Source organism: Vanellus vanellus, assembly GCF_965231255.1.
Source record: "Vanellus vanellus genome assembly, chromosome: 12".
In the NCBI taxonomy this organism is placed as follows: domain Eukaryota; kingdom Metazoa; phylum Chordata; class Aves; order Charadriiformes; family Charadriidae; genus Vanellus; species Vanellus vanellus.
This window is the reverse complement of record NC_138917.1, coordinates 11,000,212-11,027,161: the sequence shown is the minus strand read 5'-3', so window position 1 is coordinate 11,027,161 and position 26,950 is coordinate 11,000,212. Positions and strand designations below refer to the sequence as shown.

Here is a 26,950-nt window from a genome sequence, read left to right as displayed (position 1 = left end):
GAGCCTCAGGGAAGGGCTGGGCGCCAGCTGAAGCTTTTGGATTGTTTTTATTTTCATATAAACAAGACAGAACCCAAAGCAGCATTAATTTAAAAAATAAAAAAGAGCAGGAAGAAGAGTGGGGCACAGCCAGGGGGAGCACCTGGCCGCCCAGGCCGTGCTCGAACCCCCCTCACCCCCCCCCCCCCCCGTAGTGTCAGCCCCCCGGGACCGTGCTCCCTGCACCCCACCAGGTGCTGCAGTGTGATGGGGGTGAGCAGTGAGCAGAAGATGAACCTGTTTGGCACGGCCGGTGCAGTGCAGGGGGGCTCGGCAGGGCCCTCCCGGCACAGCTGCCCCGGTCCTACACCCATCCTCCTTCCCCTTAACCTTCCTGTCCAAAGTCCTCCGTGAATTTCTTCACCTTCAGGAGATCGTCGGCATTCACGGTGGGGCGGGTGGTGGCCAGCGAGCGCAGCATGTCCGACTGCAACACAGGGATAAGGTAGGCAGCTAAGACTGGGCACTGGGGGGGGTGGATTGGGAGTTGCCCCAAGGTGCCCAGGCCCCTCCCCAGTGCTCAGCCCTGCCCTGGGAGCTCAGCACACTGCAGGGGGGGCAGGCAGGAGGACTTCCCCCTTGGGGTGCAAAAGGAGCTGTATCCACCCTCAGGAGCCACAGCCCTGCCCAACCCATGGCCTGGACAGAGGTGGCTGCGCTGGAGGAAGGAGAGGGAACTGGCAGCAGCACTGCTGTGCCAGGGCCACCCTCCACCCAGCAGGACAGGTGCCCGGACCCACGCCATGGCTGCTGCACTCACCATGCAGACGATGGGCTCCATCAGCTTGTCACTGGGGACCTCCATCCAGGTCATCTCAGTGGCGCCCGGGTCACCGGGTGAGCACGGCGTCAGGAGATCATCCACAAAGGTGCCGGGAGTGGTGCGGGAGGGACCACGGACCTGCGGGCGAGCCAGGCAGCGTCGTGCTTGTGGGTGGGACGCGGACCATGGCACCAACAGCAGCCATGGTCTCCCCACTCCAGGGATGGACCCCCACCCTGCGTCTGGGAGCAGCCCCCACTCACCTTCTTGAAGTGTGTGGCCGACTGCACCTTGCGGACAGGCTGCATCAGGGCATCCCGCACAATGATACTGATGTCGGCCCCCGAGTAGCCGTCTGTCTTCCGGGCCAGCTCCTGGATGTTGGCCTCCGTCAGGCAGTGTGGGGTGTTGCCCAGGTGCAGCTTGAACATCTGGGCCCGGGCCGCCTCCTCGGGCAGCGGGATGTAGATGCGCTTCTCGAACCTGAAGAGCATGTAGGCAGGTGGGGGGGGTGAGCCCCATGCTGCCAGACCCTGCCAGGGCACAGCCCCACAGGTCCAGGAGCAGGTGTGGGGAGTTGTGTCCTGCTCACCTTCTCCTGATGGCTGCGTCCAGCACCCAGGGGATGTTGGTGGCACCCAGTACCAGGATCCCATCGCTGCTGTTTCCCACACCTGCCCAGGGAAACAGCAGGGAGACAGCTCAGAGCAATCCCCAGGGAACTGTGGGACGCAGGTGTCTGGCAGCTTTTCCCACCACCCTGCTCCCCACCTCTCCCTGGGCCCCTTCCTCCCCACGGTGGCTCATCCCACCACGGAATCCCCCACATACCCTGCATCTGCACCAGGAACTCCGTCTTGATGCGCCGGGCTGCCTCACTCTCATTCTCATTGCGGGAGCCACACAGCGAGTCCACCTCATCGATGAAGATGATGGAGGGCTTATGCTGCCTCGCCAGCTCAAAGAGGTTCTTCACTAGCCTGGGCACAAAGACAGGGGATGGGTCCCAGTCAGGGACTCTCCACAGTACCAACGCCACCCAAAGCACCCGACAGCCCTGTGGTGAGGAGCCCCACACACTGCTGGCTCCTTCTGCCCCTGCCCGCCCCAGCAACCCTGTGCTGACACAGAGAAGGCGAGTGCCATGCTCGGAGAAGGGCCATCCCCAGCCTATGGAGTCTCAGGAGGGCCTATGCACTCCCCTGGGACCCATTATCTGCATTAATGGGAGTTCACAGATGCTGGTGGCTCCCCTGCCCGGCCCAGAGTTCCAGGACTGCCACCCCCTCAACAGGGTGGCCGGGAGCCAGCCTGCAGCGGCCGCACATCCCTGCTGCCAACTTACTTCTCACTCTCTCCCAGCCACTTCGACATCAGGTCTGAGGATGACACGGAGAAGAAGGTGGAGTTGTTGGCCTCAGTGGCCACAGCCTTGGCCAAGTAGGACTTGCCAGTGCCAGGGGGCCCGAAGAGCAGGATCCCTCGCCAGGGTGTGCGCTTCCCTGCGACAGAGGCCAGCGTCATGACTCCCCCATCCCTGTGTAGCCCAGATTGGGTAGGCCCACAGGGACAGGCATCCCCGCTGCTTGGGGTCACCTCCCTGCACATGCTTGCCCCAGCTGCCATCCCACAGGACCTTCTCTGAGGGGAACTGGCAGCCACGGCACTGCCATGATCCTTACCGGTAAACAAGTGTGGGAACTTGATAGGCAGGATCACGGCTTCCTTCAAGGCTTCCTTGGCTCCCTCCAGGCCAGCCACATCACTCCACCGCACGTTGGGCTTCTCCATCATGATGGCACCTGTGAAGGGGCACTGGGTTCCCAATGTCTGCCAAGAGCCGGGAGAGCCAGAGCCCCTGTCCCTCCCTACACCTCCACCCCACCAAAGCCCCAACAACCCCACTCCCCCTCAGCATAGAGCATGGTTTAGGGGCTACTGGACCCCAGCAATGTGTTCACGGGTATCCCACAGCCTGTCCCCCCTCCTCACAGCCACTCCTCGCAAAGGCCTTTTGGGAATCCCTCTGCTGACCCCCCAGCCAGCCAGCGCAAGCATGCCCACTGCAGTCGCCACAGCCCCTCACCCATCAGCTGCTCCTGCAACTTCTTCTTCTCGGGGTTCTCGCCCTCGCTGTCACTGTCACTCCTGGGGAGAGGCGACACGAGTCAGGAGTAGGACTGGCCCCAGTGTGGCAGCAGGGTCCTGCCAGCTCCACTGTTGGGCAGGGAGGGCCCTCACACCCCCACACGCACCCCTTGTTGTCATTCTGGGATTCTTTGACTGGCTTCTTGCCCTGCTTGTCTTTGCTGCGCAGGTACTCCTTCAGCTTCTCCGCCCGGTCCAGGTACTGCATGCACTTGGCTCGGATGCTCTCCTTCGCCTTGTCATTGTGAGCCTCATCTGCAGAGAACCCCCAAGCATCACCCATGGCCCCGCGCCACAGCCAGCAACCCCACAGCCCCCTCCGGAGCCCCCTGGGCTGTAGTGGGAGTGACACCTGCCCCGTCTCACATTTGATGGCATGCAGGAAGTACTCCACGGCATGCTGGTACAGCCGCAGCGCCTCCTCGTAGTTCTTGGCCTTGTCCTCCTCGGTGGCTTTGGTGACCAGGTCGATGGCTTTCTGGAGAGGAGAGCACAGCGGTGTGAACCGGGAAGCGTCACCGGGGCCAGAGCACGACGAGGCCCTTCTCCACCCCCGAGGGGGCCGGGCCACGGGTCGGGCACCAGGGCGGCCAGCGGGGACCCTTCCGCAGCGCCTGGCAGGACGAGGCCCTCCTTCCTCCACACCGCCCCGGCACGGCACGGGGCAGGATGAGGCCGCCCCAGCGGGGCCTGGCACCGGGGCAGGCTGAGGCCTTTCCCCGGTAGGCACCGGGTGAGGCCTTTCCCCGACCGTCACCGCACCGGAGCAGGATGAGCCCGTTCCTCGGCTGGCACCGCACCGGGGCAGGGTGAGGCCTTCCCCTGGCCGGCACCGCACCGGTACCGGGGCCGGGTGAGGCCTCCCCGCCACGGCCTCACAGCGGGGTGGGAGGAGGCCCCGCCAGGGCCCGAGCCGGGTGAGGCGCAGGCCGAAGCCCGGTTCCGGCAGCACCCCCCGGCCCGGCCCGCCTCGACGTACCTGCAAGGTGGGCGTTGTCATCTCATCGCCCGGTGTCGCCGCTCCTGGGGCGGCCCGGCCCAGCGGCGGCGGCGGCGGCGGGGCCCGCGGGACCGCCCGCGACTGCGGCTGTGCGCCACGGCCCCCCCTGCCGGCTCCCGCCGGCACCTGCGCCGCGGGCGGGGCGGGGCCTCAGCGGGACACGCCCCCTCTGGACACGCCCCCTCGCCCCGCCCGCGCACCCACACACACACACGGGGGACGCACAAGGGCACACGTGGGCACATGCGGCCATACCCGTGGGCTTCTGTGCCCATTGATGAGCCCCCCACCCCCAGCATGAATTACCCCCACCCCCGCCCCAGCCGCTACCAGTTGGAGAGACGCCGCAGCGCCACCCTTCCCCACCCCCCCCCCCCAGCATCCCGACGCTGGGCCCTCTCCAGTACATCCCAGTCTCTCTCGTACTGGGCAGCCCAGCACTGCCCACACCCCCTTGCATGTGCTGCACTGGGAATTAACTGCCCCCCCCCCAGGCAGACACACACACACACTGCAACACACACCACGCCCCCCCAGTCACCCCCAGAGTGAGACTCAGAGACCCCAGAAAAGGCAATATCTGATATAAATAGCGATTTACAAAGAATACAAAAATAGAAGGAGCGCACGGCACCCAGGGCCGGTGGGGGGCGGGGGGATCGGGACCTGTAGTGCTTGTGTGCAAGTCACTACCCCAGGCTCAGGGCTGGCACCCCATGGCATCCCCTGGGACCCCCCCAGCACCCCCCGGCCCCCGGCCGGCACAGCCCCACGGGAAGCAGAAAAATGTGCAGAGAAGTTTGGCTGAGGGGGTAATGGGGCCTCAGCCGGGAGGGGGGGATCCCTGGGGGGGATCCCGCTCCCGCCGTGCCCAGGGCTCCCCCCAGCACCCCGGGGTGCGGGAGCTGCCCCCTCTGGGTGGGGAGGGAAAGTACAAAAAGCGAAAGTGCATCAATCTACATGTCCTGCCCCAAAACCCTCAGGGGCTTGCGAGCCCCCCAGCAGCACAGGGACAGACCCACATAGCAGCTCCCAGGCCGGGGGGAGGGGGCACAGGCTGCAGCATCTGGGGGGGACCTGTGGGGCAACACAGTTTGTGGGGGGGAGCAGGGCTCCCTAGGCAGCCCCAGCCCCTCGGCAGCAGAGACAAAATATTTGTTTTCTGGCTTTGGGAGGTTTGGGGGCTCACTGCTGCGCCTGCCCCAGCCCTGCAGCCCAGGGTATGCTGCAGGGATGAGCGCCCCGGGGGCTCAGGGCAGCCCCTTTTGTACCCATGAGTGCCCCAAGTAAGACAAGTGTGTGTCCCCCACCCTGAGTGGGGCAAGGGGACCCTGTGCTGCAGCAATGGGGGGGGGGACTTGCAGCCCAAGCCCCATCCCATGAAGGGACAACATGACCCCCTTTGCGGGGGAGCCCCAAGGCATAGAGGGTGCTGGTTCCCCCCTGACGCGAGTGGGGGAACACCTGGGGTCCCCCAATGCGGGGAAGGACCAGCCTGGCCCCACTCCAAGGCACAGGCGGTGAGATTGGCAATGGCTTCCGGCCCAGGGGGATTAAAGCTGGTGTCTGTGCCCCAGCAACCCCTGCGGCAGCAGGGGGGCCAGGACCGCTGGTGTGGAGGAGGAGAGGCTCACCCCCTCCCAGAGCAGCCGTCCTGCCATATCCTCGGCGGCTCTCAGGGCGGTGAGTCCCGGCCCTGGCAAGGCACTGGTGGGGCAGGAGGGGCGATGGGAGGGGGTCCCTCCGCTTTCCCCAGCTGGTTTCCAATGGGGGGAGGTGGGTGGGGACCCCACCTACGCCAGCAGCCCCATGCGGGTGACTTTGGCCGAGAGGAAGGTGTGCAGGATGAAGACGATGGGCTTAGGGCAGGAGTGCAGGTCCAGCGCCTGGAGGGAGAAATGGAGAGCAGCATCAGCCCCCAACCCAGCATACCAAACCCTGTGGGGGGCACCAGGGGGTCTTGCAGATGGGGCTGGAGGCTCCCAACCAGCAGTACCCAGCGGCTCCAGGCAGCTGTAATGCTGCGGGGATGGGGGTACGCAGGAGCCACCCCTGGTGGAAGACCCCCCCCAGTTCAGGGGGTGAGCCCAGCTGCCCCCTCCTCACCAGCTCCCCCTCTGGGCCCCCGAAGTCCAGGTAGAGGGTCCTGATGCCGTCGTCTGCCGACATCTTCAGCCTCTCATAGGGGTAACGGAAGAGGACGCTTCCGCCCGGCTCCTCCCGGCAGATGGTGAAGCCGCCCTCGTAGTGGATGGAGAGCTGCACCTCCTGCCCCCCCAGCGTGCAGCCTGCGGGCACGGGCAGGGCTCAGCCCCCCTGCCCACCATGCTGCCTGTGAGACCCCCCCAGGGTGCAGGTTCCCACTGGGCCACCCAGGTCCCGCTGTGCCCTCACCCTGCCGGCACCCCAGAGCCTTGGGGAGGGAAAGGGGGGAACCCCAGGGGGTCTCTCCACCCCCCCAGCACTCACCCACAGACACCTCCTTGATCAGCTCAGCGGCAGCATGGCAGCCCTGGACGAGGACGCGTGTCCAGGAGGAGAGATCCCGGTGGGTCTCCACGCGGAAGACGTGCATCTCCACACCCTGGCGAGAGCCCGTCCGGGTAGCAAAGGTGAGCTCGGAGCCCAGGGCAGGCGAGCGGCGGCCTGAGCCTGAGTGGACCAGCCTGGAGGGGAGGAACGGATAGAGGGGGGTGGGGGTCAGGGGCACAACGGTAGTGCCACCACCACATCAGCACTGCGCCACCCCATGCACATCAGCATTTTGGGGTCTCCCCCCTCCCTGCTCCAGCAAAAGGCAGAGCCAAGGCATGAGCGGAGGAGCTGGATGCAGCTGGTGGGAGCCGGTCCCTGGAGGACACGGGCCGACGGATCCAGGCCCCCCTCGACCCACCTGGTAGCCACCAGCGGGTAGCTGTGGCAGGGGGAGGCCCAGGCATCCCTGGTCCAGGGCATGCCGTCGTACAGCAGCAGGTCCTTCTCCGTCACCGCCATGAGGACCGGCCGCCACTGCTGCCTCCCTCCATCCAGTCGCGCCTGGAAGAGAGGGTGAGGGGCACCAGGGCTGGCAGGCGCCCGCCGCTGCCTGGGCACCCCAATCCCTGCAACCGTGGCTGGGCTGGCCCCAAGGCAATAGTTCTGCGTTTCTGGGCTCTCGGCAGCAGCCACACAAAACCATACAAGGTGCTGCCAAGAGTGGCCATCCTGGAAAGCCGCACCATGAGCAGCCCCCAGGAACCCCTCTTTCCTGGAGCCAAGCCTACTGCGGTGCCCAGGCAGGCTGTAGATCTTGGGCAGCGAATTCATGGAAGAACGAGGGGGTGATGAGCATCTCCAACCGGGAAATCCCAGCGGGAGAGGGGGCTGAGGGCACGGGAAGCGCTGCCTTCACCGGGCAGCTGGCCAGCCAGGGGACAGTAGGGTGGCAGAGCCCAGCGCCCAGGCTGGTGGCAGGGCTCTCTGGCAGCCACCACAGCCCCACTGGTGCTACTGTCCCTGAGGACAACGCCAGTCCCCAGAACAGCATCTTCAGCACAGCCCTCGTGGCACATACCTGCTCTGCCAGCCAGGCGATGTGCTTCACCTCTCTGCTGCCGGCTGCAGCGCCACCGGTGCCCAGCATGGCGTTGAGCTCGGCCAGGACCTGGGGGAGCAGGGCGGTGATGTTGGCGTGCAGAGCCGTGAACCAGGAGTGCGCCGTTGCCGTGTCCTTGCAGCGCAGAATCAGGGTGTTCCTGCTGTCCGGCGAGTGCAGCTCGATCAGCCTGCGAGGGGACACGGCGCTGGGTGGGACGGGAGCGGTGTGCCCCTGCCCGTGCCCAACCCGGCAAACTGGCCACACTGGTTTGGGGCTCCGGCCATGCCAGAGAGCCGTCAGCATGGTTTGGTGCCAGCCAAGAAAGCTGGGGGGATTTGCAGGGCCCCCTTTTCTGTAGGCAGGGGAAGATGTCCACCACCCTGGGGGATCAGGGGGAGGGGGGGGGCACGGCACAGCCTTGGCCATGGTGAACCCCCCCAGACTTCCCTTTCACAGCTCAGTGGGGGAAGCGGGACGTCATGGCTGCAGTGAGGGGCAGCCCCCAGCCCTGTCCCAGGGGGTCTGTGGGGAACGGGGCCCCCCATACCAGCAACCAACAGGCTTGGGGTGGGGGGTTGTGATGGCAGCCCCTGCCCTCACCTGTTCTCCAGGTCGGGCATGCTGAGGTTCCTGGCGGCAAAGCACATCTTCAGAGGGATCACCTTGCGGTCGCGGGGGCCCTGGTGCTGGGGGGAGCCCGAGTCCTCGCTGCCGCTCAGGCTGGGTGACTGCGGGGCAGCCCCCTCCCACGGCAGGTCCGACACCAGCGAGGGCTTCTTGATGTAGGGGGTCACCTCCCGCATGAACTTCACTGGAGATGGGGAGTAGAGGACACATCAGGGCTAGGCAGGGGTCCTGTGCCCCTATGCCACCACCCTGCACCCCAGGGATGCTCTGACTGCGGGGGTGTCTTGTCCCCCATGGAATGCATGGGGGGTTGCGGGACCCCCCTGAGCAGCACCGGGGAGCTGGCAGAGGGTGGGCAGCAGGAAAGGGGGTACCCTGCCTTCCCGCCCCGGGGTGTGCAGCAGCCCTGGAGAGCCTCGGGGACCGGGAAATGGCCCAGAAAGTCCCACCCTGCCCCGAGACAGAGGTGTCCCAAGCCGGGGACAGGCGCTGGCGGCTCATCCCCGTTGCCGTCGCGGGCGTAGGAAAGGGAAGGCGGCGCAGCACAATGGGGCCGGACAGGAGGTCAGGCTGCAGCCCATCCTGACCCGCCCCGGCCGCCGCGCTGCGAGGACAGCACCAGCCAAGTTTCCAGCACCGCAGGGGCTGACGGCGGGCTGACCCCAGGCTGTGGCTCACGCCTGCCAGCAGCCTGCCTCCGCAGGAGGAGGAGGAGGAGGGTTTGCAGCCAGGACATCCCGGCTCCATGCTCCTCTCCAGGCCGGGCAGGAAGGAAGGAGGCACCGACTCCTATTCCCCCCAGACCATCCCTCCCCGAGTACCACCCAGCGCAGCCAAAGCAGAGCCCCAGTGAGGCGCCGGCACCCCAGAACCCATCCCAGCTCCGGATGGGGTAAGCAGGAGCTGGAGCCAGGGAGCCCGGCTCACCCAGCCCATGGTGCCACCGTGGGCTCACCAGCGCCAGTTGCTGCATCAGCCACCGCGCTCGGGGAGAGCCAACGCCTTCGAGATGTCAGGGAACGTCAGCAGAGCCGCCTGCCAGAGCGGGGATGAGGCCGCGCGGGACGACGTGCTCGGCCAGGCAGGAAAGCTGCGAGCGAGTGCCAACAGCAGCCTGGGACGCGGCGCCTGCAGCCGGCGCTGGACCCCTGCCCGCCGCCCCCCCATCCGGACACCGCTCCCCTGCCGGCACGCATGCCGTGAGAGCGGCCTGCCTGCGCCGAGCCCCAGCAGCCCCGTCCCCTTAGCCGGGGGGAACGCGCCGGGAACAGCAACGTCCACACCCCTGAGGCAGCGGAGAGTTGAAAACAAACAAAATAAAGCAAATAAGCTGTAATCCGCCCTGAAGTGAAGCTCCCCGCTGCTCGCAGAAAGTGAACACCCCACCGCAGCCAGGCCACCGGGCCCACCAGTGCTTTGCTGGAGCGGGAATGACAGTGGTGGTGGGGCCCATGTCCCGCTCTCGGCCGGTCGTGCTGCTGCTGGACCCCGTGGGCAGGCGCCCGCCGCAGCCCCGGGCTCACCCACCGCAAATCCCCCCCACTGCGGGGGCTGACGCCTGCCCGCGGCACAGCGATGGGGAGCGGGCAGGCTGGCCCCCCGCCCTCCGGCCGGATTTGCTGAGCCGAGCATCGCAACGGGGTGGGGATGTGCTGCCACGAGGCACTTGTCCTTGTGCGGGCAGCAAACGAGTTAATATTAGCCTCCCGCCGCGCTGATCCCGGGATTACCGCCGTCCCCGCGTACCCCTAATCCCACTGCCTGGCCGGGCAGGACAGGGCAGCGCCGCAGGGCAGTGGCAGAGGCGGCAGCTCCTGCTACGGGGCCACTCGGCAGCTGTTTGCCAGATGTGGGCAGCTGCCTCCAGCACTGGCCAGGAGCTTGGCCCCCGCAAGGCTCCAGCCCACGGTGCTGCCGGTCTGCGGTGCCAGTGCCGACCTCTGCCAGGCCACGGCCACCAGCTCCCTGACGACCAGGCTTGCCGAGAGCCCCTGGAGCAGGGAGAGCAAGAGGCCGAGCCATGCAGCCGGCGGTGCGGGAGCCTGAGTGCCATGCCAGGGTGCTGCAGGAGAATTGTGGGCTCGGCGGGGCCGTGGCCACACCGGTGGCTCTCAGCAGCGGCTGGGATCAGCAGGCAGCTGCTGCCAGGCTGCACCAGCTCGGCCACCGTGGGAATCGCACCCCAGCATTGAGCAGATGAGTGGGATCGTGGCTGCCGATGGGGACGGTGGCAGATCCGTCTCCCTGCTTTCAGGGGGACGCAGCTACGGCACACGCAGTAGCACAGAGCACCCCATACCGGCAGGCGCAAAAACTGTGACCAGTGTGGTGGCACCTGCAACCATCTCTCCTGCTTCTGGTGAGCCGGCGGCCGGTGCAGAGCCGTCCCGGCACAGCTGCTGCTGCCCTGCCTACGCGCTCACCGCAAAGGAAACCCGGCCGCCGCCTGCACCCCTCACCCGACCTGCCGCAGGAAGGTGGCTGCTCTGGTTGCACGGTAATTCCGGGTTAGCCCTGGCCTTGCCGAGGCCGAGTCCCTGCGCACTGCCCGGACAGCATCAGTCTGTCCTTGGGGCCAGAGCCCCCTCCTGCCCCTGGCACCTGGAGGGGAAACACCACAGAGGTTTCCCCACATTTGCATGTGCGTTGGCTCTTGCAACCAGCCTCCCTCTTTGCCGGCCGCCGGGCCTGCCCGTGTGCCCGCCGGCCAGCAGCTCTGCCCACAGCTTCCCCACAGAGGCGGAAGGATTCCCTTCCCCCAGCGTGCCCTGTCCCTGCGGGTACCCTGGGAGGAAAGCAGCCGGCATGGGTCCCTGCGGCCAAACCCAGCACCCAGGGCAGGGGCTGACAGCCCCACCGGGACGCCAGCACGGGGCTGGTGCTCCCACACTCCACCACCAGCCCTGGCACCTGCCCACCATCCCTGCCTGCAGGGGCAGCTGCACCTCCAGGGGCTGGCGAGGAGGGATGGGGTGGGATGGTGCCGCTGAGGTCTTCCCCAGCTCCTCTCCGGGGCCTGCAGTTGCCAGCCAGACACCGGACGGTCCCCCCGGGCCACGGGGCAGCTACAGCCCTCAGATGAAGAGACTCACAGCCCTGACGGGAAGGGAAGGGTGGCTGCTGTGACACCCGTGCCCATGGCGGAAGCGAGGGACAAACAGGCCACGGGGCCGGAGCTCCTGCGGGACAGGATCAAATGGTCGGGCGGCATGAGACAGGAGCCGGGGGAGGGACGCAGGGGGAAGATGGCAAATCCGGCATGGGGGAGCCATAGGGACTCTTGCTGCCTCCGACAGCAGACCCCAACCAGCTGGGTGGTTAAGAGCCAAACCCAATGCCACGGCTCCACCTTGGCCCCCCACAGACCTCCAGCCACAGCTGGGCCACATAGAGCCACCCCGGGCCAGCTGCTGCCTTGCCAGGGAGCCCACCCGCCCACCCAGGAGCAGGTGGGTGAATGGAAGCACTCGCCATCAGCTTCAGTCCAGCCCAGGCAGGCACAGCCACATCCACAGAGCAGCCCCATGCACCAGCAGACAGACAGCCTCGCCAGGACACCAGGACAGCATGTGTGGCACCGCGGACCTGCATGGGCCACCCTGATCCACGGTATGGGGGGCTTGCGGCCTCCCGGCTGCCTGGGGCACAACACCCCACGGCACGAGCCCCGTGCCATACGCTGCTGGGCCAGGCGGGTCCTGCCCGAGCTTGTCGGGCTGCCGGGAAACAGGTCGGGCAGGAGCCGGCGGCTCCACCAGGACAACCCCAAGCCAGCTGCACCACGGGCACGGAGCCCACGGAGACACGGGCAGACCTGAAACCCACCACCTAAGGAGACACAGCCCTCCCTGGGGACTCGGGTGGCACAAGCACGCACCCCGGGGGCTCCATCCCCGGAGCTGCCACGGGGTACACCCTGACCTGGGGGGGAATACCGCAGCTGGGAGACCCCGGGTCAGTCCCGGGGGGCACAGTCAGCAGAGGTCCCCAGCTGGGATGGGTCCCCGTCCCGTCGTAAGCAGGAGCACCCTGGCCACGGAGGGGACACTCCTGTCCCCACAGCACACTGGGACACAGCAGCGGGGTTGGGGGTTTTGGGGGGACACACATGTGACCGGGGTGGGGTAGGGGGACCCGTGTTCCACAATCGGAAAAGGGGCCGCAAAGGGATTCCGGGACCCCGTGACAGAGGCAGGGAGGTGTCATAGGATCCCGTAATGGGGCGGGGGTCAGCCGGGAGAGGAGAGAGGGAGCACCGGGGCTGGTACCGGGGACGGGGCGGGGTTAGTCCGTACCTTCGAGGATGACTTCCCTCCCGGCTCGCTTCAGCGCCTGGACGGCTTGATCGTGGGTGGCATCCCGGAGATCGACGCCGTTAACGGCGAGGATGGCGTCGCCCAGACGGAGCGCCCCGCTCCGTTCCGCCGCCAGCCCCGGGAAGATACGCGAGATGAGCACCGGCATACGATTCTCCCGACCTCCCTTGATGCTGATACCGAGCCCTCCCGCCTCCGCCTTCACCACCCGCACCCTCCGCACGCAACCGGGCGCCGCCTCCGCGTTGCCGTTAACCACGCCGTTAAGCACCGCCGCTTCGCCGCCTCCCGGTTCCGCCGTCAGGCTCAGCGCTTCGCCGCTCAGCTCCGCCGCTACCCGCACCCAACGTTCCCGCAGTAGCAGCTCCAGCAGCCCCGCTTTGCAAGCGCGGGTCCACACGGCCATGCCGCCGCCGCCGCCGCCGCCGCCGCCGCCGAGCACCGGGAGAAGGGGCGGAGTCTGGAGGAGGGGCGTGGCGCTAAGGCCGCGCCCCCGCCCGCATGGCGCGCTGCGGTAGGCTCCGCGGTAAGGGAGAGGCGGGGCTAGGACGCCCCTCCCCTCCCTCCGGCGCGACCAATCGCAGCAGCGGCGGCACAGCCGCCACTGCTGCGATTGGTCGCGCCGGAGGGAGGGGCGATTAAGCCCCGCACCGCGCTCCATTTCCCGCCCCGCGCTCCATTTCCCGGGTTCTGCCTAAAGCCCCGTTCCCCGCCTATATTATTTTTAGGGGAAGGAGGCGGCAGCCGTTCCCAATGGCCAAATTTTCCCCGAGCTCCTCCCTCTGGGCTGGGGAGAAGTCCTTTGGGGGTGCAAGGTGGGGGGTACGGGGAAAGGAAAGCATGCGGAATCCCCAAATCCCCCTCCCTGCAGGTACAGCCATGCTGTCTCTGTCCTGCCAGCACTGCCAGCCTTCAGCCTGGCCTGAAGCTCAGTAAGGGATGGAAGTCCCCTGCCCCACCAACCCACCCAGCTGCTGGTGGGCACGGGGGGAGAGAAGCCAACACCGGGGCCCGACGCTGGCCAGCAGAGCCAGCAGCGAGAAGGCAGGAGATCTGTGGTGCCACCTTGTACCCGCAGCCCCAGGGCATGGTCCCAACACAGGAGGCCAACAAGGTGGCTGTGTTCTCATGCTCAGGCCAGCAGCGACCTGACCTGTTGCTCAGACACCAGGGAGCCCCACAGGGCAAGGACGAGCCCTGAGCCCGCAACCATAGAGAACAGCAGGTTTTATTCCTACAGCACCCTAGGAAAACAACACACACAGTTTCTGTGGCCGGAGCAGTTCGTTCTGCTCTCAGGTGCCAAATTTCTTCTGTTGGACAGGCAGTGGCAGTTGAGTCTTGAAGTCCATGATGGGCCGCTCCACCATCACGAGGCAGTTCTCGTCCAGCAGATCCGCGAAGAGCAAGGGCTGTGAGGCAGGGAGGGGGCCCGAGATGAGAGCGGGGTGCTGGGCCCCCTGTGCCTCAGCTTGCCAGGTTCAGCCGCGTAGCACTGCCCTGCAGCCAGCTCCCACTTAGCCATAACCAGGGGCATCGCCTGGGGGATGCGCTGCAGGAGATGCTGCGCAATCGGAGCCCATGAGATCACAGCAAGGGGCTGCACCATGACAGGAACCAAGACCGAGCTCTGCTACTTGAGTGCCCGGCACTGGTACAGCACCAGGAGTGACTGGGCACAAGAGTTGGTGAGGACACAGGTGCAGGGCACCCCCCCCCCCCGTCCACCCACCTCAACACAGCACATGCCCAGTGACACCGTCACCCACCTGGAACTTCTTACAGATCTTGAAGGCATGAAGCTGCCGTTGCCTGGCAGTCTCTGGGAGCTGCTTCAGGGTGCTCTGATTCATCAGGAGGGCACTGTTGTCCGGCAAGGGCTGCGAGGAGAGCGCACGGCACACATCAGTGCCACCTGGACCACCACCGCCGCCTCGGCACCACACAACCCTCCCTCTGCTCCCAGGTGGATGGGGACAGCGGGGACAGGCAGGGGAGTTGCCCTGGGCACAAAGCCAGCCCTCCCGACCAGGCACGCAGGCTCACCAGGGACTTGTCGAGGACACAGAACATGTAGATGTCGTGGAGCAGGATGTGTGAGGGGTTCTTGGGGTTGAAGGTGATGTGGGTGATGGGTGTGTCCCGCTCCAGCCAGACCTTGTGCAGCCCACAGTTCTGCACCATGCGGCTCCAGGCCGTGTACTGCTTCTCGGGGATGCTGAACTCGAACAGCTGGAGAGGGGAGACAGGGCGGCTCATGAGGTCTGGTCCTCCCCAGTATCACCCCCATGCCAGCACACAGGCAGCCCCCTGCTCTAGTCAGGCCACAAGTCGCAGCTCTCCTGCCAAGCGGTGGCAGCCAGAAAAGGGCCAAGGGCCAAGGAGAGAGCCACGGGAAAGGGACCAGGGCCATGAGGGCTGTGACCCGGAGAGCTCCTACCTGCTGGTCCGAGTAGGCGATAACAAGGTTGTTGGTGACGGGGTGTATGGCGAGGGCTGTCACTGCGCAGCTGTATGTGGGCACCGTGCAGTGATGCTGCAAGGCAAGAGGACAGCACGCTGATGAGAGCAATTGGGGCCACCTCTGACCCCCCCTTCCCACAGACCCACCCCTAGCCCTGCTCCCGGGACACAGCAATCGCTTCTGGGGAGGGGTCCCATGCACTGAGCCCACCCTCACCCAGCCCCCCAAGGCAGGAGGGCAGCAGGGTCTATTCCTGCAGCACCCTCTGACACTTGCCCCTACCTTGAAGCATTTCAGGTTGTAGATGTGGACTACCCAGTCCCCACCGACTGCGGCCAACCAGTGCCCATCTGCGCTCACTGCCAGCAGGTAAACGGCCTCGGGGCACCCTGCAGAAACACCTTCACCGGCTTGTAAAGGGTGCTCAGGCCTCCAAGCCCCACCCCCAAGGGACATCCAGACCCACGCAGCCCCTGCCAGTCTGGTTGCCCCAGCTCCCCCCCCCCACTCCGTGTCAGGGCTCAAGGTTGACAAAAACACAGGGCAGAGGCTGCCAGGGTGGAAGGACCCACAAACCCCAGGGCAGGAAAGGGGGGACATACTTGGCCCTGTACACCCCTCTGCACTCACAGCAGGGATGGGACTCTGAGCCCAGGGACCCTCAGCACCCACCCGGCTCCCTACCAGCCCGAACCTGAGGGCGGCCGTAACGTGTGCAGGTGTTTGCAGCCCCCCGACTCCAGCAGCTGGAGGACGTGGACAGAGCCCCGAGCCGAGGCGACGATGAGGCTGCCGGAGTCGGCGGAGAACTGGAGCTGGTAGGCTGGGAGCAGCAGCTTGGGCACTCTGGGGACCTTGAAGGGGGAAAACGCAGCGCTGGCAGCCACCTACCACTGCCGTCCTTGCTCCCTGTGTGTCAGCTCATGAGGAATGCTGGTTGTGCCAGCCCACCGGGACCACGCAGCCACCCACCACCCTCCCTGGCAGTGGGACGGTTTGTCGCCCTCCTCACCTTCTTGACACTGACACCATCGCCCTCGTATTGCACTCGGTAGAGGTGGAAGCGGGAGGCTGTGGAGTAGGCAACCCAACTGCCACAGGGTGAGACACAGCTGCAGTAGATGTGCTCTGGACCCTGGAAACGCAGAGGGGCTGAGTGGGGCCCATAAGATCTCCTGGCAGCCTGGCACACACAGCTCAGCTGTCAGAGGGAGAGCAGAGGCAGCTAAGCCCCGGCCTGGGGTGGGTCAAGCACCAGGGCGGACCTGGCCCTGGCTCAGCCCTACCTTGCTCTTGAGCTGCACAAGGTGCTCAGGCATGCGGCGCAAGGGAAGGACCTCACCATCCTTTCCTGGGATGACAAAAAAACACGTGCCCCATCAGTGGGGGAAAAACACAGATCCTGTTGAGCAGCAGGGGATCCCAGGGGAGCAAAGCCCAAGGGAGAGCCCAGACCCTTCCCCAACCTCCCCCAAGGCTGAACTCCCCAGGTCCTGGCCCACCTCTGCTGGAAGCACGAACGCAGCCTTGCACCGGCCATGCAGCCCATGCCCAGGCACACGCTGTGCTGGGAAACACGGCCCTGTTCCTGGCCACCACGCCAACACAGGGCTGCGGGGAGGAAGGGTCCTGTGCTAAAACACCCCTCTGCTGCCCAAGCGCAGGACAGCTCATGCCCAAAATCCTGCAGGCCGCACGGGCTCTGCCACAGGGTTTGTACTGGAGAGCTAGGCCTTGCGACTCACCGGTCTCATCGGTGGAGCCAAGTCTCCAGAGCTCCAGGTGCTGGGAGAACTGGAAGAGGAGCAGACGGGCTTTCCTGGCACAGGAGACGAGGCGTCGCTACATGCAGAAATAGGCAGACTGTCATAAACCCACAGCCTGGCAGAAAGGGCTGGGCCAAACCCGAAATGCCCTGGGGTGCCAGAGACTTCAGGGCAGGAGAGAGGAAGGACTGGGTCCCGTGGGATAGGAGCCCAGAGATGGAGACCCAGCAGGACCAGTAAGACGAGCTTGCCAACTTCTATCACTCGCCCGCTCCAGACGTGTCAGGGCCAGGGAGGGGACCCAGCAGGGCAGGGAGGACCAGCTTTCTCCAGTAGGAAGAGCCAGCCCTGCCAGCCTGCCTCGCCAGGCATGAGACCCCCCCCCCTCAGAGCAGCACTCACATGGGGGAAGGTGAATTTGCGGAGCACTGCGTCGTAGCCCTTCTTCTGCATCTTCTCCATCAGCGGGCGGATCACCAGCTGGGCATCCAGGCCTGGAAGCCAAGCAGAGGTCAGCCGAACCGGAACTAGGGGGAGAGACCCAAGCCCTCCTTGTGACCATGGCCAGTCCTACCCCCAGAGATGAGAGCTGTCGAGCTGTGTGCCACAGCTCGCACATCATGGGTGTGATGCTGAAAGGGCTTCGTCCGCACCCAGCGCTTCTCCAGGCTGCCCATCTTTACTGGCAGCAGCTGAAACTGGTAGGTGGCCCCAGTCGAGGTGCCCACGATGATGCTGTCCTCCTTCTAGCGACAGAAATAGGGCTGGGGTTTGCAGGCGCAGACTGGGAAGAACAAGAGCGCAGCACCACGAGGCAGGCAGGGACCAGCAGCCTCCCTCCCAGCCCTGCCCCTGCCTGCCCAAAGGCAGCGAGCCAGGCAGCTCCTGCCTGAGTGCCTCTGGCCCAGCACACAGGAGCCCAGACGGGCCCCAGCTGCCTTGGGGGGACTCAGGGGAGGCTCACCTACCTCTGACACAGACAGCGAGAGGACGGCCGAGGTGCTGACTGTGTGGGACTCCAGCAATGTCCCTCGTTCCCAGTCCCAGAACTGCACCCTCCCGAAGGAGTCCGAGGTGATGACAGTGCCATTCGAGAGGAAGGCAATGCTCCACACGATACACTCACGCTTCACCTTGTGCACATGGTAGTTCACCATGATCCTCTGGATGGTTTGGCCTGAGATGGGGGAATATCAGTTAGTGGTGACAAAGGGATCCTCCTAAAGTATGGGATGGGCTGATGCTGACAGTCCCCAGGGCAAAAAACAGGGGACAGGCTGAGGTCACCTCCCAGGGAACAAGTTACCTGAACAGACGTCAAACACGCGGAAGATGTCAATAGAGCCGGCTGCTATGTGCGTGTCCGACGGGTGCCAGGAGAGGCACAGGATGCGGCCTGTGGGGAAGAAAGCTCCAGATGTGACTCTGTGGACTCACAGCCCCTCAGTCACTGAGACCAGGGCAGCCAGAACAAATAGGAGGGACAGAGGGACGATGTCGCCACAGCACCGAGTCCTCCCCAACTCACCTTTCCGCCTGTCCAGGTTCCGCTCAAACTGGATACCCCCAGGCACAACTTGGAAGAGCTTAACAGAGCCGTCCTCACAGCCGATCTGCGGGAGGCCCGTGGTCAGCCCCAGCGGGGCGGGCAGGCCCTCCCCAAGGGCGGAAGAGCCATCCCGGTGCCGGTGCCGGTGCCAGTCCCGGCTGCACTCACCGCCAGCTGCGTGCCGCTGCTGTTGGCCGCCATGCTCCAGATGGGTCCTCCGCAGCCATCGACGGTGTGGGCCACGCACAGCCGTGCCAGGTCGTACTCCATGATCTCCCCGCCGAGGCCGGCCCCGAAGAGCCGGTCTCCCACCGTCCAGCACAGCGCTTCCACCGACCGGGCCTCATGCCCGGGAATGACCTGGGGAGGGATGCCCGTTACCCCGCCGCCCGGCCAGGTACGGCTCGGTAAGGCCCAGTACGGCCCGGTACAGCTCGGTACGACCCGGTACGACCTGGCCCGCCCCCCTTACCTTCTCCTGGAAGTAGTTGGCGGCGAAGTTGTAGACCTCGACGGCGCCGTCGGTGCGGGCCAGCGCCAAGCGGCCGCCGCGGGGCTGACAGGCCAGGCAGCGCACGCCGGCCGGCACCAGGCCGAAGAACCGCACACGGTGCACCTCGAACTCCCCCATCCCGCACCGGGCCCGGGCCCCGGCCCCGCTCCCGCTCCGCCCCGCGCAGACCCCACGTGCGCGCGGCGCACCAGGAACCGGAAGTGGTCTGTGGGGGCGGGACCGGAAGCGGAAGCAGAAGCACGGCGCGGCGGGAGATTCGGGCGCTGCGGGGAGGTGGCTCCGGGCCGGGCCGGGGGAGCGAGCCAGGGGAGCCGGGGAACGGCCGGGGCTGGGCCGGGAGTGGGAGGCGGGAGGGGTCCAGCCCGCAGAGCGGCTCGGCACGGCTGCCCCGGCCCGGTGCCGCACCACCGGAGCCGCTGGAGGGCACCAGCGCCCCGCGCAACGGCGGCGGCGGCGGCTGGGGGGGGGGGGGCGGGCTGCAGGGCCCGGGGGGGGGGGGGGGGAAGGCGTGTCTGGGCATGAGGATCTATGGTTCTCGGTGGCAGCAGCAGGGCCCAGGAGGGGGGACTGGGCATGGGGGGTACCGGGGAGAACCTCGGGCCCAGGGGGGCTGGGGGCTCCCACCACAGCAGGGCCTGCCGCGTCCTCCTGCCATACTGACCGTGTCTCTCCCGGTACTTTGCAGGACCCGGAGCATGGTGCAGATCGTCATCTCCAGGTGAGGCCATGGCAGGCTGCACGGCCCCAGAGGGCCTGATCCTGCCCCTGGCAGTGTCCGGCTGTGTGCCCGTGGCCCTGGGCAGGGTTTGAGCTGCTGGGTGAAGCTGCCTCTCTCACCTACAGCGGGGGTGCTGGAGGCCTGGCGCAGTGGGTGCTGGTGGAGCTGCAGGGTGAGGTTGAGCCCCGGCAGAGTGGTGGGCTGGCAGGGAGCCTCTTGGGAGACCTGCACTACACCCGCGAGGTAAGGCACACCACTGTTGTGTTACCAGGGACAGCCCTGGCCCTGCCCGCCCTCATCCTCCACCTCTCTCTTCTCTCTCTAGGGAGTTCCTGTGCTCATTGTGGGCCACCACATCCTCTATGGGAAGGTGGTGCAGCTGGAGAAGCCCTTTGCCGTCCTGGTGAAGCAGGGGGCTGGCAAGCCCGGCCCTGCAGGGCCACACACCCACTACACTGTCACCGCCCTCATCAAAACCAAGCTCCTCTTCAAAACACGTCCCAAGCCCATCATCACCAATGTGCCCAAGAAAATTTGAGGACTCAGCCTAGCGGCCGTGAGCTCCACGCTGCTGCCAGGATTGCCGTGGGCACTGCAGCCAGGGCTCAGGAGGATCCAGGGTCAGTCCTGGCCTTGTCCCTACCCCAGCCAGAGGGCTCCTGGGCCAGCTTAGGGTGTTGGGTCCTATGTATGGGCACCCAGAGCCCTTTCTGGGTCACTTTTTTTCTCCTCTGTAATGACTCCATTTCTGAGAGCTGCTGAGCTCTAGGGCACAAACCCAGCTGCCATTCCCCGTGAACTGGGTCCTGGTAGGCAGGAACCTCCTCTGAGCCTGGGCAGGGCTGTCCTGCCCTGTCTGGGCATGGGCTTCACCCCATGGTGTCAGGACAGGGGGACAAGGGCCCCCACCCCCTTCTCCACACACTGCTCTCTCTGTACAAGTCTTTATTTTGACAAATATGTCAGGATATAAAAACAGTTTTTCCAAAATATGAAAAAAACCCACAGGTTAAAAAATAAATAGATTTACAAACAATTAGTAATAAGTATGAGTACCAAAGAGCTACAAAAGTCTTCTAAAAAACCTCGTATTAAATTAAACAAAACAATTTAAATGCTCAGTTGTAGAAAGGTTTTTTAAGCCCTGAAAAAAAAAAAAAAAAAAGGGGCCCAGTGGAGACAACCGGGTGAACTCCCTGGGGAGGGGAAAGGTTGGGAACCAGCTCTTCCCCACCCTCCTCTGCATGCCCGAGCCCAAAACCCAGTGTCTCCCCGCTGTCTAGACAGACGCCAGGAAAGCAGCAGGGTGGGTATGATGGGGCCGTGGCTTGGCCTTGGTTTCCCCTGTTTCTGCATGCCAGGGTCCCCCCCTTGGCTCTTTGGCAAAGCTGAAGGGATGTGCTGCCCTCCTGGGGCAGCCAGACCCCCTTGAAAGGGGCTGGAGGGAGCCGGGGGGGGCTCCTCATGGGTACGTGCCCGCACATACAATGGCCATGGGACTGAGGCAGGCAGCACCAGCCAGCAGTGCCAGCACAGCGCCGGACGGAGATGGTGCTGTGTGGGGCTGTTTTGCCATAGCACCGTGGAGCGGGACCATGAAGTCCCCATAGAAAGCACCGAAGGGTGGAGGATCCAGCCGCAGCGATGGGGTGGGAGGAGCCTGACCAGCAGCGCTCCACACTGCTCACCAGGATGCTCAGTATGGCACGGAGGGGTGGGGGTCAACACTGCTGTCACCCTCGCAGCACCAAGGCTGTCCCCAGCCTGGTGACAAGCAGCCCTGGCTCAGCCTCTCCCCAGCCAACAGCCCACTTCATACAGAAAAATGACAATAATAAGAAAAAACAAAGACAACAACAACAACAACAACAAAAAGACTTGATCAGAAAGGCTGCAGTGGGCGCGCTCAGCGCTGCCCAGCACCCAACGGCTCAGTGCCGGCTGCACCGGGGCTGGTGGCAAGTGAGGAGGGGACCAGTAGTGGTCACCCTACATGGGGCCACCCCAGCGCTCCCTGTGGTCAGACCTCAGCGAAGGCCAGCCCACACTGCTCCTGCCGCTTGCCACAGCGGCGGGCAACAATGGCCAGATAGAGGGTGAGCAGGGCTACCCAGTAGCAGGCATAGAGGACGGCACCTGAGACGAGGAAGGCCACCTCGGTCTCACTGAAGAGGTCCTGGCTGTAGGCGGTGTAGGCCAGCCCGCCCAGCAGCACTGCCACCCACACCGACACCGGCAGCAGCCCCACAAAGTTAACCACGATGGTTCGGCGCCCCGACGTGCCCCAGCCTGACTTGTTGATGGTGGCAATGGCGAACATCTTGGCAGGCAGCAGGCTGGACATGTAGAGGAGGGCGTAGAGGGACATGAAGATCATCTCGGCATTGCCCCGCAGGAAGCAGGCATAAGTGGCCTTAATGATGCCCACTAGCTGCACCGTCAGCAGGAAGAGGAGGATGTTCCAGATGCGGCCACGGTAGAAGAGCTGAATGACGGTGGCAATGAGGAAGAAGGGGAAGAAGCCGGTCACCACTGACTCATAGGTCATCCAGAGGTGGTGCTTGTGGAACCACAGAGCGTTGTAGAGCCACTCGCGGAAGTAAGACTTGCTCCAGCGGGTCTGCTGGTTGAGCCAGCGCAGGTAGCGGGTGGGCGTCTCTGTCAGGCACTTGGAGCGAGCCGTGTACTTGGTCTGGTAGCCCAGGCTGAGCACACGGTTGGTGAGGTGCCGGTCATCCCCGAAGCTGCACTTGCTGCCCAGGAAGGTCTGGTGGTACCAGTCCTCGAGGAACTGCTGCAGCAGGGCATTGCGGTACATGCCCAGGGGCCCACTGATGCACTGCACGCAGCCGAAGTAGGACTGGCAGGCGCGCTCCACGTTGAAGGCCATCCAGTACCGCACACTGCTCAGGAAGGAGATCCACGAGTCGTACTTGTTCAGGATCTGGGGAGGGGATGGATGTGAGCCCCAGCACCACTGCAACTCCCCCCCCCGGCACCCTTGTTGCCCTGGGGTGCCCTCCCTCACACCCGGGGTACCTGGACATCACCACCAACGCCACCAACGCGGGGGTCAGCCTCCAGGATGCGGAGCATCTCGGCGGTGCAGGCGGGGTCCAGCACTGTGTCTGAGTCACACACCTGGGGGCAGAGGGAACGTCGAGCCCCGCTCTCGCCGCCCACGCGCGCCCAGCAGACAGCCCAGCCCGCAGCCGGGCAAGCCCGAGCCATGGCCGGCGAGACGAGGCAGAGCTCTGGAGACCGGCAGGCGGTGGCAGGGAGCGGAGCGCCCTGCAGTGCCCGGCCACTGCTGCCCCGGGCCACCCAGCCCCGCCACGCGCCCCAGCCACTGGCACCACAGTGGGACCTGCTCCGGCCACCACCCCTCACCCACACGTGGGAGCTTGGCACCCCACACTGTGCCACACTGTCCCAAGGGGTGACATCAGCCTGGGGCAGGGGATGCACCAAAGAGGTGTTGTGAAGTGATGTGAAACCCTGGTGGGCAGCAGTGCTGGCAGGGCCACCCTGGTGGCACTTCACCCCCAACCCCGGTGCTGGTGGCTTGCAGCCGGTGCATGGGGCCGGATCCAGCGGCAGGCAGCTGGGTGCTGCAGTGGGCTCACGGGGCTGCTCCTCCCTCAGCCCCTCCGCCCAGCCATGCATGCAGGGTCCTCACTGCCCATATCCCCATCCCACCCCCCCTGCAGCCCATGCATCCACCTGGATGTAATCCACGGAGTCTCCAAGTGCCCGGAAGGCCGTGTACATCACCTCCCGCTTCCCGCCCCACTTCTGGAGGATGCAGGAGTAGGTGGTGCCCCGCACCAATGCCTGGACACGGGCCAGCCCTTCCCGCAGCCCGGCCTCTGTCTCCCCCTCGCCCCGCGCATGGAAGTTGCTCTTCCAGATGTAGCTGCCTGAGTGCTCAGAGCCCATCACGTCATGGAAGATGTCCAGCATGTAGGTGTCATCAGGGCTGTTACCGTCCACCACCATCACTACTTTGAGGTCGGGGAAGGCGATGCGCTTGACAGACCGTAGGCACTTCTTCAAGTAGTCAGGGTCCTCCTGGTAGGCGGCAATACAGAGGGCCACCGAGCGCCCCAGCCGCACTGGCCGCCCCTCTCCCCGCATGCGCCGGTGCTCCAGGAAGGCAAAGAGGCTCTGGATGAAGAGGTGCAGCCCCAGGATGGCCCCGTAGAGCCCAAAGGAGAGGTAGTGCTTCTCTGTGTGGATGAACTGGTACCCCGTGACGTAGGCAGCGAGGATGCCCCCCAGCACCACCAAGGCGAAGAGGCTGGTCCCGACGACACGCAGGGCCGTGGAGAGGCTCACTGGCATCTAGGGGGAGACTAGGCAGCATCAGGGCAGGACCAAGGGGACAGCCTGCAGCAGGACTTGCTGCCCGGCTCTCCAGAAGGCGAAAGCAGGGTGACTCCACTTGTCTGCTGCCCCACGGCCACCCTGTCCCTCACCGGTCACCGGGAGGCGAGACCTTCCCAGTGCCTCCACAGAGCTGGGAGAGGTGTTGGGGTCCCGAGCATCCCACAGTCCAGCCCCGTCCAGCTGAGTGGGGATGTGGCTGCTCCCAGGCTGCCGGTGGTGGCCGGGCTGCGGGGCCAGGCTGGAGGACAGGGAAGGGCACGGGGACGCTGGGGACCCGGCCCCAGGGTGTTCACAGGGCAGAGACCCTTCCTGGGCATGGCCACCCAGAACCCCCAGCCACCCCGACCGCCTGCGGCGGGACCTCCGGCAGCGGAGGCGGCAGCTCCCGGACCCCCCCACCTCGTTGCAGGATGGGGACCTGGGGACAGGCAGTGCAGGCAGCGCAGGCAGCGGGCACCCGCTCCCGCCCGGCAGCAGCGGGGACTGCAGAGCTGCACAGCGGGGCACGGCGGGGGGGGGGGGCGGGGGGGCACTGCAAGCAAGGGGGTGCAGGCAGCGGGGCACGGGCAGGTGAGGGGGTGCAGGCAGGTGGGGGGGTGTGCATGAACACGTGAAGGGGGTGCAGGCAGCGCGCGGAGCCACGGGCAGAGCCAGCCCCTGGGACCCCCCGTGCCATCGGCAGCGCCACACGGGCAGCCTCCGCCCCCTTTCAGAGCCCCCCACCGGGACCCGCAGCCCCCGGCTCTCCCCCCCGCCCCGCAGCCCCCGGTGCCGGCTCCACGCTCTCGGTGGGGCCGCGGCCGGTCCCGTAGCGCCACGGGGACGCCCCGAGTCGATACCAGTACCGGCACCGGCAGGACCGGGAGGGAAAAGGAGGGACCGGGACTCACCGTGGTGGTGCCGGTGCCGCCGCTCGCCCCGGCCGCCGCCGCCGCCGCTGTGCGCCCGGCCCGGCCCGCGCAGCCCCTTTATATCGCGGCGGGGCCGGCACCGCCCGCAGCCCGCGGGGGGCCCCGCCCGGCACCGGCACCGCCGGCACCGCCACCACCCCCGGCACCGACACCGACACCGCCCGCAGCCCGCGGGGACCCCCTCGGTACCGGCAACACCTGGCACCGGCCCCATCCCCGCACTGCGGGAGCGATGAGCGGCACCGGCAGCAGCATCACCCGGCACCGGCATCACCCGCCGCGGCGGTAAGGCACCGCGGGCACCGGCACAGCGCCGCACCGGGGACCGGCCACAGCTCATCACCCAGAGCAGCACTGGGCCACCCGGGGACACCTCAGTCCCCTCTGTGCCACCCCGCCGGGGCCACCCCATCTCCCCCTGTTCCCCTGCCCCACTCATCCCACCCACATGTACCCTCCATGTCACCTCCCCGTGCCACCGTGTCTCCCCCATGGCTATAAGCCACCTGGGGGTGCCCGGTGTCTGCCTCATCGTGACACCCTGTCCCCAGGCCTGGTGGGTCCCCAGGGTAGGACCAGGGCCACACTGGGGACAGCAACCCTGTGCTGGTCACACACAATGTCCCTGTGCCGGGCTCATGGCAGGGGACAGCCCGCCCTGGAAGGGACTACACTGAGTCCAGAGGAGATGCAGCCTTGGCTTTGGGCTCAAATCCAGCACTTCAGGGTTCCTCACCAGCATGTCCTGCTGGGCTGGGAGCTGGGTGCGAGGTGATACCGGGATCAGGCCTGGACTCTCCCAGCCCCACGAGCTGGGGAAGGGGATCCCTCTGGCGAGAGCACCCCAACCAGGCACGTCCCCGTCAGCTGAAACACCTGGCACCACAGTGATGCTGGCTGGAAACTCCCCGCCATAGGTGCCAGAGCAGTGCCCAGAGTGAGCGCCAGGGGACTGGTGAGCCCGGGGATGGCAGTGACAGGGCAGGGACATGCCAGGATCTTCAGCACCGCCGGTGGGGCTCCCACATGGCCCAGCTGAGCCTGGCAGCAATGGGGTATGGAGGTGCAAAACCCAGCGTGGTGGTTTTTGCACACCTGGCATGGTGGTGCTTGTGCCACCGCTGCGGTGCTGCTGGGCACACGCGGGGCCCCGGTGGCTGCAGGTGCCTGTCTGCAGAAAGCAGGGAGGGGGACAGAAGCAGCGTGTCCCCACCCTGCAGCCCTCCCCAGTGCCCCTTGGAGGGGACCCGACCCCAGGGCTGCCCTGTGGCCCCTTACCTTTTGGTGCGTGGCCAGCGTGCTGGGCGCCGCTCCCCGTTGCTGGCCGGCTGCTGGCTGCAGGAGCGCTGCCCAAGGTGGAAACCAAACTGCCTCCTCCGACACAGCCTCCTCCTTGTTCCCTGCAGCAGGACGGACAGCCAGCACCCGGCCAGCAGCATCAAAGGAGACTTTTCATTCAAAACCCATCCTCTGCTGCTTGCGGCCGGCCCTGGGGAAGCACAGCTGGCACGGCAGCATCCTGGCATGTGCCCACAGCCCGGCACCAGCACCAGCATGGGCTGGCGGCAGCACGAGTGAGGAGGAGCGCTCGGCTGCCGCTGCTCTCCGGTGAGGACAATGCGCTCCCCGCTGTCCATGCACACCCGGCCAAGCGGCACAGCACGGCATGGCGCGGCACGGCACGGCACGGCAAGGTGTGGGCCTGGCGCAGGTGGCTTTGCTGGGGGTGGAGACACGCTGTGGCACCCCCAGCCTTACAGGGAAGATGGGTGCCGGTCCCCTCACCCCATCTGGCACAGCACAGGGCAGCCGGGACACATGTACCTGCAGCCATGCACAGCCCACCAGGGCTGCCTGTTGTGAGGGAGCTGCCCAGTGAGAGGGGCTCAGAGCTGGGTCCCCAAGGTGTCCCTCTGGTGTGACCCTGCAGCACCCTCGTCCCCAGCCCTGCTCCCCTATCCTGGTGGGTACACAGCAGATCCCAGCGCAGGAGCGGGACCCACGGTGCTGCAGCACTCATGGGGTCTGCCCTGGGGGGAGGGAGAGGGATGACCCCAATGCTGGGATGTCCCCAAGCACACAGCAGCGAGCGGTGGTCCCAGCTAGGTGCCCTGCAGCCCCTGACCGTGCTCCTGGCACATGCTGCAGCCCTAGCACGGAGGGGGCTCC

General features: G+C 66.0%; 5 protein-coding genes across 5 annotated transcripts in view; 1 reads left to right on the top strand and 4 right to left on the bottom strand.

The window, feature by feature from the left end:
• Nucleotides 1–28: 28 nt before the first annotated feature.
• Nucleotides 29–4,040, bottom strand: VPS4A (vacuolar protein sorting 4 homolog A). The gene is made up of 11 exons (XM_082489130.1): nt 3,930–4,040; nt 3,317–3,428; nt 3,058–3,205; nt 2,889–2,950; nt 2,485–2,604; nt 2,148–2,304; nt 1,634–1,782; nt 1,395–1,476; nt 1,066–1,285; nt 800–940; nt 29–466 (listed from the first exon to the last, which is right to left on the bottom strand). The coding sequence occupies exons 1-11, from the start codon at nt 3,948–3,950 to the stop codon at nt 365–367; spliced, it is 1,314 nt and encodes a 437-aa protein (XP_082345256.1). The 5' UTR covers nt 3,951–4,040; the 3' UTR covers nt 29–364.
• A 477-nt stretch (nt 4,041–4,517) lies between these two features.
• SNTB2 (syntrophin beta 2) lies at nt 4,518–12,876 on the bottom strand (the record flags this gene model as incomplete). The annotated part of the gene is made up of 7 exons (XM_082489154.1): nt 4,518–5,836; nt 6,057–6,238; nt 6,420–6,616; nt 6,844–6,986; nt 7,504–7,714; nt 8,128–8,338; nt 12,450–12,876. The coding sequence occupies 7 exons, from the start codon at nt 12,874–12,876 to the stop codon at nt 5,744–5,746; spliced, it is 1,464 nt and encodes a 487-aa protein (XP_082345280.1). The 3' UTR covers nt 4,518–5,743.
• Nucleotides 12,877–13,682: 806 nt separating this feature from the next.
• UTP4 (UTP4 small subunit processome component) lies at nt 13,683–18,931 on the bottom strand. The gene is made up of 16 exons (XM_082489428.1): nt 18,722–18,931; nt 18,418–18,609; nt 18,229–18,313; nt 18,007–18,096; nt 17,669–17,877; nt 17,275–17,446; nt 17,103–17,194; nt 16,680–16,776; nt 16,221–16,285; nt 15,947–16,069; nt 15,629–15,788; nt 15,217–15,323; nt 14,911–15,006; nt 14,517–14,702; nt 14,240–14,350; nt 13,683–13,882 (listed from the first exon to the last, which is right to left on the bottom strand). The coding sequence occupies exons 1-16, from the start codon at nt 18,878–18,880 to the stop codon at nt 13,766–13,768; spliced, it is 2,061 nt and encodes a 686-aa protein (XP_082345554.1). The 5' UTR covers nt 18,881–18,931; the 3' UTR covers nt 13,683–13,765.
• Nucleotides 18,932–18,979: 48 nt separating this feature from the next.
• CHTF8 (chromosome transmission fidelity factor 8) lies at nt 18,980–20,558 on the top strand. Its single transcript, XM_082489394.1, has 4 exons — nt 18,980–19,036; nt 19,449–19,481; nt 19,607–19,724; nt 19,807–20,558. The coding sequence occupies exons 2-4, from the start codon at nt 19,459–19,461 to the stop codon at nt 20,017–20,019; spliced, it is 354 nt and encodes a 117-aa protein (XP_082345520.1). The 5' UTR covers nt 18,980–19,036; nt 19,449–19,458; the 3' UTR covers nt 20,020–20,558.
• A 943-nt stretch (nt 20,559–21,501) lies between these two features.
• Nucleotides 21,502–26,950, bottom strand: part of HAS3 (hyaluronan synthase 3) — a gene marked incomplete at its 3' end in the record, with an annotated part of 43,807 nt that continues 38,358 nt past the window's right edge. Inside the window, exons 2-4 of the mRNA XM_082489358.1 lie at nt 23,205–23,825; nt 22,521–22,622; nt 21,502–22,425 (exon numbers count right to left, since the gene is read on the bottom strand). Coding sequence (XP_082345484.1) covers nt 21,502–22,425; nt 22,521–22,622; nt 23,205–23,825 — 1,647 coding nt within the window. The remainder of the gene's footprint in view (nt 22,426–22,520; nt 22,623–23,204; nt 23,826–26,950) is intronic.

Bases quoted from the DNA above. Each gene is read 5' to 3' on its own strand.
- VPS4A (XM_082489130.1), bottom strand. From the start codon at position 3,950: ATGACAACGCCCACCTTGCAG. The intron at 2,605-2,888 runs GTGAGGGGCTGT...GCCCCTTCACAG, and splicing joins GTTGCAGGAGCAGCTGATGG to GTGCCATCATGATGGAGAAG. The intron at 467-799 runs GTGAGTGCAGCA...CCTGTGTTGCAG, and splicing joins TGGAGCCCATCGTCTGCATG to TCGGACATGCTGCGCTCGCT.
- UTP4 (XM_082489428.1), bottom strand. From the start codon at position 18,880: ATGGGGGAGTTCGAGGTGCACCGTGTGCGGTTCTTCGGCCTGGTGCCG. The intron at 15,789-15,946 runs GTGAGGAGGGCG...TCCCCCTTCAAG, and splicing joins ATGGTGTCAGTGTCAAGAAG to GTCCCCAGAGTGCCCAAGCT. The intron at 14,703-14,910 runs GTAGGAGCTCTC...TCCCCTCTCCAG, and splicing joins TCGCCTACTCGGACCAGCAG to CTGTTCGAGTTCAGCATCCC.
- CHTF8 (XM_082489394.1), top strand. From the start codon at position 19,459: ATGGTGCAGATCGTCATCTCCAG. The intron at 19,482-19,606 runs GTGAGGCCATGG...TCTCACCTACAG, and splicing joins GTGCAGATCGTCATCTCCAG to CGGGGGTGCTGGAGGCCTGG. The intron at 19,725-19,806 runs GTAAGGCACACC...TTCTCTCTCTAG, and splicing joins ACCTGCACTACACCCGCGAG to GGAGTTCCTGTGCTCATTGT.